We start from the raw sequence: 14197 nt of genomic DNA, 5'->3' as shown, positions 1-14197 counted from the left end.
CACCTGGGTTCCTCAGATGGTTCCTTTCCTCCTCTGGGGCAAGGGCAGAACTGGTAGGTTCAAACAAAGCATAAATCTCAGGAAACCCGTGAACACTCCCATAGCAGGCAGACTGCTGAAACAGTGAGCCGGCTTCACGTTACCGAAGTCGAGAGCATCCACTGTTATGACACAAGGAGACAAATACCTGGAGTTCAGTGACTCTAAAACGTGCTCTTCTCGGGTGTGTGTGGGAGCTGAGTTTATATTTCCTGCTACAGCCGTCAGCTTATGGATGCTTTTTTACGGAAGGCTTATTCTCTGGTGACTCTCGCCCTGTGCTTGCTTTTTAACATCCTTTTGATTTATTTCTCCGCAAGGCATCGAAATGGAAATTGTCGATAGCTGCCAGGACAACAACGGTGGCTGCTCTCATCACTGTGAGCACACGACTGCGGGGCCACGCTGCTCCTGCGACGACGGCTATCGCCTCGATTTTGATGGCAAAACGTGCGCAGGTAATTCACAGCGAACGCTGCATCTCCGTGGGAGGAGGGAGGAGGTGTGGTGGGCCTCTCTGCAAGGGGAGCCTGCAGGAGAGCTGTCACTCAAGAAAATACCTTCCCACCCCCTGCCCTTCTCCTACAAGTTTTAATTAATACCATCCTCTGGTGCTTCCTCAGCCACTGCTCCAGCTTGCCTTGCTCTGCGTGTTTGCTGGGATTATTAATTAACGAGGGGCACAGAGTTCTGCCTCCCAAATGGAAGACGATACTTTGGTGCATCACCAGTTGCTGTGGCCGTATCTCATTGTGTCCAGCCCAAGCATTGCTTGGCTTGAATTATCTTCCTTCCCTTCCTGAGCCGGCGGCTGGGAAGAGGGTCGGCTCTGGCTGGGAGCAGTAGCACTGCTGTTCTGAAGTGATTCAAGCGCAAACTCCGCTTTGTGGTATGGAAGTTGCTCAATTTCTATCAGATTTGCTCAGTGATGAGATTGCACTTCTGGCTGTGAGAATTCTCACTTAGGAAGTGAAAGCAATAGAGTTAGATTTGTTTTTATTTCGAGAGAAGAGCTTAAAAATTCCGTCCTGTTTTAAACGATTTTACAATGTGATTTTTTTGTTTATGGCTTTTGCTATGCAAACTGTATCTCATTCTGGTTTAGACTTGCTGTCACTATGCCATTAAAATCTTAAAGAATAGCCAAGAAGAGGGGAAGAAAAAAAAAAAAAAAAGAGCAGGCATCACAGAGCAGTATAGTAAGACATGAGGAGAGGCAGAGAGCGGGAGCTCTGGTGAATGTGAGAGGCATTACAGACAAGAAGAGTCTTGCAACAAAGAAAGCCAAGTGCAGGAGAGAGGAAGGAGTGGGGGAGGAGGGAAGCACTGAGGTCTGCAAGGGCGGTTGATGCTGGAGCTTAAAAAGCAGAAGAAAAGAAGGTGAGGGGAGCAGATTTGGACCCAGAGCCTCTCAGGGGTGGGGTGGGTTATGCAGTCCCGTTTGTGTACAGATGAGAGGAGGCAGAGCAGCCTCCTGCCCACGCCCCAGCTCAGTGACCTGCTGATGGAGATGTCGGGGGGAAGCAGTTACTCTGGCCACAGCAAGGGAAGTGAGAGCGCAGGGGAAGGGTTTGGCAAGGCTGAGGATGTGAAAAGCTGCTCTTAACAGCAAAAATCTCCTTTTTGTTGGATGCACATTTCACATTCTTACACAGGCAAGGGACTGTTGCTAGACCCCAGAGCAAGGCATCATCTGACATACTGCAGAGGAGCTCGGCTTGTGACATTTCTGGAAAACACTCTGTGTTCAAATAACCTGCATTAATCATTTTCATGCTGACCTCCTCACCTTGATTGATTAATTACATTTTCTTTCTCCTCTTTCTCCTGTCGGTGCTTCCTAATAATGTTGGTACTCCTTCCAAGGTTAATTGAGACACTGACCTTTCCCATCTGCGGCTGCTCGTCTGGGTAACGTTCAGAAGCGTTTTGCAGACTCAGCATTGACAAGGTGGCCCTTGAATGGCCACCGACCCGCTCAGCAGGCTGCAAGGGCTGAGATCAGCTGAGAGCCTGCAGTGAAAAGATAACAGCTCGATTCTCGTATCTAATCACCAGAACAGTGGTGTCGACGATACCAATTTCCGGATGGACACAGGGCAGGATAAGGCAATGGGCAATTAGTTATCAAAAACTACAATTGCACCCAGCAGGCTGCTGATGTCCAGCAAATGCGTTGTTGGATCAGAGCTTTGTTTCACTGTTAGTTTGCATTGAAAAAGGTTGAACGTACAAAAGTGCAAATGGTTAAATGTAGATTGCTGTTAAATAGATGGTATTTGTGGACCGGTGAGACCTAGTTGTTGTCTATTTTGTAAATCACTTTGTGGCACCTAAGACTTGCAGAAAAGATGCCTCTCCCTGGACATGGAGGGTATTGGCTGCTGTGGGAGAAGGTAGAAGACAGCTGCTGTCAGGATTCAGACGGTGTTTTATGTGGGTGAAGGGAGAGGAAGGTGTCGAAAGGCTGAAAAGCACAGTAGCTGCTGAGCAAAACTGTGGCAGCAGCTCAGACCGTGTCCAAGGGCTGAACGAGCTGCCCCTTCCTTGCAGAGCTGGACGAGTGCGAGACTGGAGAGTCCTGCTGCTCCCAATTCTGCATCAACTATGCCGGCGGCTACGAGTGTGCCTGCAAAGCCGGGTTTCAGCTGAACGCTGACGGCTGCGCCTGTGACGGTGAGTCCTTTGATACCGGTGCTCGGTCTAACTAAGCACAACAGTGGGTAGAAGAAATGCTGTTAAGGCTCATCCCAGGACTTTGTGGGCATTTCCCTGATAAGAGAATCAGTGACCATATGCCAGCTTTGCTGATAAGCTTTGACAAATGTGTAATTTCCACTTTTTGAGACTGGAATCCGGTAATAACCCAGCATGGAGAAGTGGGGCTGTGGGAGACGAGCCAGCAGAGAGGAACTTTTCCTCCTCTCTCCATGGACACTGTATATTGATGTGTGTTAAAAGACTACTTCTACAAAAGGAGAGCCCTCAAAATAACCAAAGGATCAAATGAGCTTAAGAGCTTAAAGCAGCTGTTTTCACTCGAGACAAAAACATAGGTGAAATAATCTCTTCCATGTTGCCCTGAAATGCTTTAATATCTCCAATACTAGTGAGAAAGAGAGAGCCCCAAAATACTAAGAAAATCGAGTTTTCTTATGTGTAGAATAACTTTTTGGATGCAGCCAGGGACAGAGTGCACTCTCCAAGCAGAGGTACTTGCACCTAATCAGCATTTTTATTTGTTTTTTCTAGATGTGGATGAATGTCATCTTGAAAATGGCAACTGCGACCATTTCTGTCTTAATTCTCTGGGGTCGTACGAATGTGCGTGTAAGGAGGGTTACAGGCTTGGTGTTAACAGATGGTCCTGCATTGGTAAGTTATTTCTACATCTTGAAGGCCATTGAAGTATTTCCCCCTGATTTAAAATGTGAATTCAACTGAGATTTTCCTAGATCCTGGGGTTTTGGGAGCCCAGCTTGAGCCATCTCTGAATGTGGCCAGGGTAGAGCTACGTGCAACACATGAATCGCAAGTTCATCCTCAAGTAATGGGTTTTGCCAAAGATGAATGGGAGATGAACGCTTAAATCCCCTGGACATGTTTGAAAACCTAAACCTCATGTTTTAGAAATAAACAGTATTTTGATAGTTTTCTTGCACTATTTGGTGAAGTTTAACATCCTGTGGAAAAAAGGTAGCTAGATTCTGCTTTGAACCAAGGCAAGTTTTCCGCTAAAGTCAGTGGTGTGATTCTGGATTTCTGCCAGTGTAACCAGTACAGAGTTTAGCCTAGCAACTTAATTTTACAACCAAGTTTAGCACCTGCTAAACCTTGGGAAGAGTTTGCTATTTTAACCAACTCCAAAAAGAAAGCCAACTGATTTCCCATCATTTTAAGGCTCAAATTTTATTTTTTTCTGAAAATAAATTGGACAGCGAGCCTCACTCTATATTTGTCATCTCCAAAATGAGCTAGAGTAATGACCTTCATTAACTAAAAATAACCTCAAACTTCAAGAGAGGAAAATTAAACTCCCCGTTTTAATTTTTTTTTGGACTCTCCAGGACTAGAGTTTATTTCCAGAAGAAAGGAAATGAAAAGATTTCCCCCCCGCTCCTTTTCTCAATTTTGGATAGCAGAAACTCTGTTTATAAATACAGATGAGAGAATGAATCGGCTGTGACTGCTGTGCAGACTGCACAGGGGTGTAGCTGGAAAATCTACCAGCATAATAAAGAAAAAAAAGATGTAAATGAGAGGAAAGTGTTGCAGAGGAAGACGCGGGGCCAGGTCCTGATGGCACGTGTGTGTGTCAGCCCTAGGTGGGGAGGAGGCGGATGCGGAGGAGGCAGCGGGGCTCGCTGGGGCTCCGGGGCTGCAATTCAGAGGTCCCCCCCGGCTCCTTCGCTACACGCTTGGTTCCCTCCACGAGGATGAAGACCTGCGAGGAGAGCTCACCCTGGTGCACAGGGTCGGTGAGTGAACGAGCGTCGCTTTTAGCTATCGCTGCAAATGGGGGGAATAGTCTTGGAAAGAGGATTTGGGGTAAGAGTGATGGTGGGCTGGCCAGGCTTAAGCCATGAGGAGGAGCAGAGGAGGGCTGAGCATTAATCCTGCTTTCTGCTTGTCCTCCATGCCAGTGGGGAGGAGGCACTGCCACATGTCCCATCCCAAATGGGACATGTTTAGGCGATAGGAAGGCTCCCTGGTTGTGGCTGCCGCTGCCTGGGTGCGGTGGGGAGGGATGCGGAGGGAGGCATGGGAAGAGTGAGCAGCACAGCAAGGCATGGGAGGCTTTTTGGAAAAACAGGGTGTCTGCACAAAGTCCCAGAGGCAACAGACAGAAAGATCCTGTTCATCCCGGAGGCGAGAGGATTGCGTGGGTTACTGCAATGCACAAAATCCACTAAAGCTGGTCTACTGAGAGCAAGCCCTTGGGAAATGCTCCCTTTCTCCTCGAGCTAGGAAAGGGGGATGTGGGGGCATGTGTACCTGTTTACAACCCGTTTCTAATAATTGGAGGGGGTTTTGCTTAAGATATTTGCATTCTTGTTTGTGGAAAAAACAACCCCTTGGAGATTCAGGTCCCTTCTGATGCTTTGGGCATGTTCTCTGGGAAAAGCACAGATCCATCCACAGACCCAGCTGGTGGCAAACAGAGCACATGAGCACACACAGTCACAGGAGTTGGGCGCAAAGCAGCTTTGCATGCCACCTGGACTTTACACGACTTCAGTCTTTCCACCTGAAGGCAGAAACTTCACCACTTAAAGAGCATTATGAGTTGAAACCCTGTGCTTGCTTTCTGATGAGTGCAGTATGTGCTGGTGGATCACCAGGGGGGAAAGATATTTCTTATTTTTGTTATGTATGTCCTGTGATTTTTATATGAGCTCTAATTACTCATCCGAGGACTGTGCCCTACAGGCAAAAATCAGGAACTGGTCTTGGCTTTAATAAAAAATTAACTTATTTTTATGAACAAAACTGTTAAGACCTCCCAAATCACACAACATCCAGCCGGACTCAACGACACTGATAACCAATTGGGAAACTGATAAATGAGATAACCACAGGCAAAATTATCAGGCCTAGAAACCACAATCAAATATTTATTGACCAGTTTTTGCATGTTTTATTTATGTTTAGCCACATAAATTTGGGTATTATCAGTCATAGCTGAGCATCTGCACTTTCTCTAAAGCTGAGGCTTTCAGCACGTGAGGGTTTGTAGGAAAAGGTGATGGAGGAATGAAACTTTTAATGGTTTAGTAAGTTCTTTTACCTCCCAAATGTTGATTTATTCCTTATACTTCCAGACATTTTTTTGTGCTGCTATCTATATTATAAAAATACAGCTTTAAACAATAAGCTGCTGTAAGTAATTAACTATTTTCTATAGATTGACTGACTTCTTAATGTAGAAGCATGATATTTTTAATGGTAATTTGTATTCTTCTCCTGAAGTATGAATTTGTAACCTGTTCCAAGTGGGACCACTGGGATTCTGAATGTCTCTGAAAGCTTGGGCATTTGTTCAGCTTCAGAAAAAGGAACAGTTGGGTGCTGAGACCTAGAGGAAATCTGGCCTTACATAGAAAATTGCTGGTGAAAAGCAACCAGCCTGCTGACTTACCGTTAGCTGAAATAATCTGCCAGCTCACTTTCAGGTGGTGTTCAAAATCCCCTTCCAAAAAGCCTCCAGCCGCAGCCATAAAGCCTCAAAGGCAATAAACTGACTGTGTAGATAAGATCTTAATGTCACCGAGATATTTTAGCAGAAAGTAACATTTACGTTCTATACCTTTCTCGACAGACCCCACAAAGAGAGAACATGAGGGTGCGTGTGTGTCTGCTTGCATTTGGGTGCAAGGGACAAAAGGAGGGTGGGGAAGGTGAGGGAGGAATGCGTTTTCATAGTTCTTCATTCTTCTGTATAGACAAACCCTTTTTTTCATATCCATGAGGAAGAAAGGAAGTGATAAATATGTATTATGCTTTGTTTTCCTAGAGTAACGCTTGAACCATGGTGTTAAAAATATCACTTCATTATGCTTAAATAGCAACGTGTCCACCTACTGCAATAGAAGAACAAGGAGAGCCTAGCAAGGAGAAAAGGAGATTCTCTGTCAAGAAATACTTCTAATTACATACAATATTACCAAGCATTAGGTGCAAATTCACTTTTTCTATTTGCTCTTAAAAAGTAGTTTTAAGTGCTCTTTGGGGAATTATAGCATTTAAGGGAGTAAATTGCAGCTAAAGTCCCAGCTTTCCTTTTATTTAGACTCTACGATTTGGAGAGAAATTTGGGAATCTCCATTTGGGACCATCTTTTGGGATGACTCAGTGATACTTGCAGTGCTACCAACATGAATGCTAACAACGTAAATACTTTTTTTCAGACTGTGTTGTACAGGTTCCTTTTTGCACTTGTGCATCTGGAACGATAGGTAAGGGCTTGTGGTAGTATTTTGTCTGGATGCTCACTAAGCCTTCTGTATTTTTTTTTTTTTCATTTCAGTTTGCCTTGATAACACTTTTGGCAATGACTGTAGCTTGAGCTGTGAGGATTGTCTGAATGGAGGCAGATGTAACAGCGAACGCAGTGGCTGTGTTTGCTCACCTGGGTGGACCGGCATTGTCTGTAATGAAAGTGAGTACAGTGTGTTTGAAAGGTGGGGACTTTGTCCTGGTGCTGTGGCACTGCAGAGAGGTAGGAAATAGGAACAACCTGGTGTACTTTTAATCTGTAAAGCTCTCTAAGGAGCACAGCTGCTTCATAGGGAGATCAAAATTTTATTGTAATGTGGCACATTAAATAGAAATTGTAAGGAATGCTACAGTATACAGTACGAATCCTCAAACAGCGAGGTCTCTGCCCTCCAGTGCAGTACGGTACAGTACCCCTTCCTGAGTACTTGTGTTGGTGTTCATTCCTATTCACTCTGCTGCTGACAAGTGCCAAAGTTTGCCTGCCATGCTTTGCTGCACAACTTGCCTCGCTGACTTTCAGAAGTCTGTCCTGGCAGGTGGTGTGACAGTCTGGGTGGACATAGATGCTAAACGTGATTTTTTCCTTTATAGCATCCCAAGACATTGCCTTTTATTTTTTTTTTTCTCTCCCTGTGTTGGTAAACTTTGGCCTGGGGTTTTTTTTCTAATCGTTCTTTTTATTATTAACAATTTTCTTGGGATGGTTGATTTTTTTAGTATTGGAAATTGTATTTTTCAGAATTCTCTTGCCAAGTCAGTCAGTGCCCTTTGTAATAGCTTTCTACTTTTCTTACTCCTGCCTCCTGGCAGAATATCTTTCTGGTTCATAAGTATGTGTGAAAACCAACTGGAAAGATAGAGCGGCAATTTCTTTATGTACCATCCGCCATTCTTCATCTGCGGTTCGGCAAAACTTTGTGTTGCTTGTTTGAGACTTTACACAACAGCCTCTCTGCGTGTTTGAGATGGGTCCCTCCATTTCATGGTGTATGGCATGATGGCCCATTATACTCGGAAAGTCTGTGTTATCACTGACGAGACAAATAGACGACAAAGAATTATTACTTAGCATCAGTAGACAGCAGTCTTCAGGTTAATCACCATCGAGATTGTTTAGGAGGCATCATCACATGGACAAAAATATAGAAAAAAACAGCAAATGATTGAAACCAACATTCTGCTCATAGTTATTTTGGGATACTGATCGTGGGTTTGGTTTGTAAACACCGGGGACAGCTGAGAGAACAGGAATGAAGAGGATTAAAATGATAATTTCTAGTCTACCTAAGACAGTTCAAGCTATCAAGTTAGAACATTTTTTACTTCCAGTCATGGTGCTCTGGTAGTTCAGGATAAATTATAAAAATTTCAAGACAGGATACAAATTCTTTAGTTCACTTCCTAAATAATAATAACAATTTTGCTCTGTATTTACAGTAGATATCCATGCATGTAATCTGGTGGAATTCGCATCTGGAATTTAAAGAACTTTAGTGGGACTGTGTTATTGAGCCAAACCTGCAGTCCGATGAAGTAGGCATTGACAATGATAAATACAATGTATAACCTGTATGAATTAGCCGTATGTGATTGCTTTCACTCTTCTCTTGCTTTCTTAATATACAGCATAGTTTGTGGGTTTAGGGTAAACTAAACAGTTGAGAAAACTGGAACTAAATTTCTGTAATAGTGCACGAAAGAAACCGAATGGAAATTGATGTGAAATGTCAAGTTTCTTAATGTACATTGATAAAATGTCGGTAGGTCAGATGACTCCAGCAACTGTATTTACTCAGCTAGCTCAGGCTGCAAATAGTGGGGCAAGGCTTTATTTCGCCATTGGCTTTGTGCTGGAGCGATGAGGGCTTCAGGAAGGAATCCCGTGCTGATGTGGATCCATTTCTGCCATGATCATCTGGGGAATTACAGAGACTATGTTAGAAAAACACAGCGTTATTTTTGTAATAGTATTTGGGAGAAAAAAGATCTTTAAAATATTTATCTCCGAATATTCAAAATTGTGCTCTGATTTTTAAGCTTTGTACTTAACGGGCAGTGATTTTTGAGCTTCACGCATTGTGTGGAGGGGAGCATATGCGGGGGAGAATTTGGATACATCCCATAGTACTTCCCATAAGTAAGCTCGGTTAATTCAAGTGTCCTTTTATAATTATCAAGTAAATATTAGATGGATGTGCATTAACTTATATAGAAAGAATATGACTTTGTTTAGAGCCCGCTTGACTAAAAGGACTCTCTCCTTGCTCGGTTTTGATGACTGGAGGCTTATTTTGCTTTGTTTCTAGCAGAGGGAAAGAGTTGCTTGGCCCATTCATCTTCCCTGCTTTCTCCGCAGCTTGCTCCCCTGGGACGTACGGCAGAGACTGTGCCAGCGTTTGCAAGTGCCAGAACGGAGGCTCCTGCGACCCTGTCACGGGGCAGTGCCGCTGCCCGCCCGGCGTGCATGGCAAGCTCTGTGACGATGGTACGGCTCCCCTTGTCTTGCCAGCTGTAGTGTGTGCCTGAAACCCCGCCACTTCTTTCCCCTTGTTTCTATCTAGATGTAATTGTGCGTGGTAAATCCTAAGGGGCCCGAATGAGAACAGTCTCCACTGTGCGAGACGTACTATAACCCTGCAGCTTGCCTTGCAGTGACTTTTGCTTAAATAATAAGCAAGACAGAGGGTAAGAAAAAGCAAGTGTCTTGTAAGGATGGGCTGTGCAGAGCCCCAGGTCAGCGACAAGTCAGCGTGGTCTTTTCTGTAGTGCCAACTAAAAGAGAGCTGATTTGGTGTTTGTGTTTTAACACTTAACAGCTGATGCCTTGCTGTGTTTGTGCACTCAAAAGGTTGCCCAAAAGGCCTCTTCGGGAAGAATTGTAACAAACAGTGCAACTGTGCCAACAACGGCTATTGCCACAGACACTATGGAGCCTGCCTGTGTGACCCCGGGCTCTACGGGCGCTTCTGCCATCTTAGTAAGTCCCCATAATTTTTCGGATCTGGTTATTTAACACATGCACAACATAATGGTCTTAAAAGATTCCACATCACACATAAAATGAAGAAGGCTTTGAGTTCTGCCATGAGCTGGGAGTAGCAGGAGGACGTGACTTTTGACACAAGCTGGGAAGCCCCAGAAACTTCATTAATCCTTTCCTCTAGCAATTAATCTTTGCCATAAGGACTGAGATTTACTGATGCACAAAGGTGAGGACTGTAGGTAGGGTTGGATTGGGATAGGCAGGTTAATGTTAGGGTTGTTGGTGAGGTTAAAGTCGGGTTGGAGCTAGTTAGCGGCTGTTGATACGGTGGGAGTGGGAGCTGAGGGGCAGGGCTGGCTGGGGCAGGATGAGGACAAAATGTTAAATGGGAATAAAAAGAATCAAAACAAAAATGTTATGAAAGAGATGGTCAAGTTTTGAAAAATCTATACAAGGTTGAAAAAAAAGCTGTGATTTATCTTTTTTTTATGAAAGCTTTTGTCTTGGAGTGTATCCAAATATTTTTTCATTCAGAAACTTAACTAACTTTGCTTTGAAACATTTCTGGTTCTTGCATTCACCACATATTGCTTGAAATGCAATGAATTACTTAACAAAGGAATCATGTAAACTATAGTTTACACGCCCACACATTAATAGGCACTGTCATAGGAATGTGGATGTATTTGCTGAAAGTAAAATGAACGTTTTGCTTTTTGCAGCAGTTGCATTCTGCAGCAGTGTGCAATTTCAAATAACTCATGCATAATTACAGAGCTAATGATTCCTTTTCATCTGGCTGCAGCCTGTCCCAGGTGGGCCTTCGGAGCTGGCTGCTCGGAGGAGTGTCAGTGCGTGAAAGAGCACACGCTGGAATGCAACGCGAGGAATGGGACTTGCACCTGCAAGCCTGGTTATCACGGCAAAAAGTGTCAGAAAGGTATAACAGAAAGCCAGATTCCCTGTGTCTGCTTATTCCTTTGTCCGAGCATTATTTCTCATTCTTCCTCCCATCTGCTTTGTTCGGCTGCTGCTGATAATAATGTATTCATATTCTACTGATTATTTTGTCTGTGGTTTTTCATACAGCAAACACCATGAGTGCCTGCTATCACAGGGCTTACAGGGACATCAAGGGGAATACAGCTTAAGAATGCAGGAGTTTTAGCCTGATCAAATGACAACAGAAATCTAGAAACCAATTTCTAATACAACCCTAAATAATGAAGATTGTGGGAGTTTTCACTTTTGTTCTTTCCTTTTTCCTCACAGGCAGTAAATAAGTGCCAAAAACTGTGTTTGATGGCAGCAGAGTTATTTGTAAACGGTTTCAGTAATGCTATTTTTCCTTCAGATTCGCAGGTCTTTGAATTCAACTTATTCTTTGTAGGTTTTGGGGGTAGTTCAAAGAGAATTGTATTCCACATTCATGTTTGCATGTCTCAGTAGCCCTCTCCAGACAGTAATGGAGTAAAGCAATAAAGATTCTCCCTTAAAATTCTTCTCTGGGCAGGCAGGAACATGTCGGATTTATGACACTAGTTCTGCGGGGTTTGGTGGAGAATAATAGTGGCGGTATTTAATATCTTTAGCGTTCTTGGTGACGTGCTCAGTTCTGGGGGAGAGCATCCCTCGCCCAGCACTGGCTTTGCACCAAGGCAGAGAGCAGCAGAAGGTACAGACAGATAAGAAGAGTAATTCTGTAACGGCTGTGATTGAATATATCCTTAAGTATTCTGCCACTCTGTTTCTGGGTTGTATTTAAGCAGTAACCTCTTTGAAACGTCCATGCAAGTGTTTAATAATTATTTACGCTTCGTGATCAGCACCTCTAAAATGTACATTATAATAGATTTTCTGCAAATTTCTGCCAAATAATTTTCTGACTTTTGTTCAGTTTTCTTTAACTCTTCCTTTTTCTTACACGTGTTCTGTGTCTACTTGCATTTTCCAGAGTGCACGCCTGGCTTTTATGGGGCTGGTTGCAAACTGAGGTGCAACTGTCCTACTGATGTTTTGTGTGATCATGAGACGGGAGTCTGCAAGCATCCATGTCCACCTGGGTTTCATGGAGAAAAATGCCATTTATGTAGGTACTCACTGCATGTTTCCCTGGGAGGTACACTTTGGATGGGAAAGCTTACTCAGGAGACTTAAGTTCAGATATAGAAGTTGCAAATAAAAGGTATATTTGTTGTTGATACGAGTTGGCAGTTCCTCACTGAAGCCAAACTGATATTTGGAGCCTGGCAACTGCTGTGTCACTCTGCTTGCAAAGGTCAAGGCACAAGGCTGAGGCCAGTTACCAAAACTAACGTTTGTCCAGGTAACTAGTTCCTTTTAAAGCTTCAGGCACAGATGTTCTAGAGCTCTGTTGCAGTTAATTACAGACCGCTGGTTGCTGAGACACTGATGCTAACGTGGATCACTTGGTACCAGCACAGCTCAGTTTAAAACCGCTGGTGGTGGTGATGCCTCCTAATGTCTTCAAAATTCTTTCTTGTACTAACCGTGTCTTTGGGTTTCTTTTGACCAGCTTGTCAGCCTGGGAGCTTTGGGGTGAACTGCCGGCAGAGGTGCAGCTGTGGAGAAGCACCATGCGATACGAAGACAGGGCAGTGTATTTGCCCAGCTGGGAAGACTGGGGCTATGTGTGAGCAAGGTGTGTTTGGTGTTGGGCTAGGGTAGCGAGTGTCTTGCTTTGACAGACATGACAAGAAGTGGAATTATTCTGTTTCCCACCAAAACTGCTGCAATGCAATAGGCTTCATTTGCAGGATGGCGAAAGGATAAGTCTTGGTGCAGAACATATGACATCCACCACATGGGATCGCTTGTAAAGGAGGGAGCATGATTCAGTTACCCTGACCTGTCTCTCTGCTCCAATTAATAATAGTCATTTGTGTGCTGGGCTGGGTTTATACAAGTTGGGCAGAGATATTGGGGCATTGCAGCAGCTCTGAGTCCCAGAGCAGAGCTTGGGACCATGCTGCCATATGCACACAACGTGCCTCAGGAGCTGTTGAAGGGCCTTGGCCAAACACAGCTATTGTGGAACCAGCCAGTGAAGGCCCTGGAACAGAGGAAGGAATTAGAAAGGGTAATTGTGGGTAATTAAGTAAAGGGATGAAGAAAGTCTCAGGGACACTGAACTACCAAGGGGCCATGGGATGCCCCTCTACCACCTGTAGAGCTCTGGCTGTTGCACACCTGAGGAGCTTCTGCCCTGCGTGGACCTGGGTTGTGGCTCAGCACTTCACAGAGCAGCAACCTGGTGACAAAGGTGGAGCTGAATGGAGACCTGGGCTCCACCTCGCATCCAGTCCTTCTGGACTGTATGACCAACCTGACCACCACTCAGCCCAGCAAAAATACAACAGCAGCCCTCCCCTCTGCTCCTGCCTCTGTCTGCAGATCACCGTCCTCTGGAGATTTCCTTTGCTGAGTGCAATAATTAATTTTTCAGATATATCCAAATACTCCTGGCATTACTGTGTCAGAAACCAAACCAAAAAACAGACGCACCCCGACGGAAGTTGGAAGAGACCCTTTGAGTCTCTTTAGATGTGCTCTTGCATGCTGCAGTAGAGGTGTGTTGACTCCTCCAGAAGGTTTACTCTGACAGCGCTGTACGTCTGTAGAGATAATATAGCAATCCTTTATCCAGCTTAGTTTTACTATTATTTTTAAATTCTTAAGGGTAAAGGCAGAAATCTATAACTGCCTTGAAACAGAAAATGGCCCTGGGGACACCTCATGTGCTTTGTTCCCTAGATTGCCCGGCTGGCCGGTGGGGACCAGACTGCCAGTCCTCCTGTGAGCCCTGTGCCAACGGGGGACAGTGCAACAGAGAAACTGGAACCTGCGACTGTGCCCCTGGCTACACTGGGGCATCCTGCTCTGCATGTAAGTCCTCACATCGGCCTTCCCCATGAAAAGAAAGTCAGTTTGAAAACTCAAGTTATGGTTTGATTTCTGCCTTCTTGCTTGTTAGGTTAGACACACTGATCCAAGATAAAGTACCTTTCAGCTTCAGGAATTCCTCAGGTTGGATTTGACATTATTTACCGAAGGGAGATTACAGATAAATGCAGATGACAAGCTAAACTGCATCCCAAATCAATGTTAATATTAGACCTAATTCATGGCAATACTTACTTAGAAGTACAATGTGTA

At 44.4% G+C, this 14197-nt stretch overlaps 1 protein-coding gene across 5 annotated transcripts in view; it reads left to right on the top strand.

Annotated features, from left to right (window-relative positions):
• LOC104022063 (uncharacterized) overlaps positions 1-14197 on the top strand; it is a 206271-nt gene that overhangs the window by 150464 nt on the left and 41610 nt on the right. For all 5 annotated transcript variants that reach the window (XR_015700699.1, XM_087740363.1, XM_087740364.1 and 2 more), the window contains exons 10-20: positions 360-497; positions 2593-2715; positions 3292-3414; positions 4359-4517; positions 7067-7198; positions 9395-9523; positions 9887-10015; positions 10827-10961; positions 11976-12110; positions 12558-12683; positions 13796-13927. Coding sequence is in view for 4 of the 5 variants with exons in the window: in XM_087740363.1 (XP_087596489.1) it covers positions 360-497; positions 2593-2715; positions 3292-3414; positions 4359-4517; positions 7067-7198; positions 9395-9523; positions 9887-10015; positions 10827-10961; positions 11976-12110; positions 12558-12683; positions 13796-13927 (1461 nt within the window). In the remaining variant the exon portion in view is untranslated. The remainder of the gene's footprint in view (positions 1-359; positions 498-2592; positions 2716-3291; positions 3415-4358; positions 4518-7066; positions 7199-9394; positions 9524-9886; positions 10016-10826; positions 10962-11975; positions 12111-12557; positions 12684-13795; positions 13928-14197) is intronic.

This window comes from Nipponia nippon, unplaced genomic scaffold (genome assembly GCF_047370975.1).
Source record: "Nipponia nippon isolate SJK-2023a ecotype South Korea unplaced genomic scaffold, ASM4737097v1 scaffold_7, whole genome shotgun sequence".
NCBI classification, from domain to species: Eukaryota; Metazoa; Chordata; class Aves; order Pelecaniformes; family Threskiornithidae; genus Nipponia; species Nipponia nippon.
The sequence above is the reverse complement of the archived record's forward strand: the minus strand, read 5'-3'. Positions and strand labels throughout refer to the sequence as shown.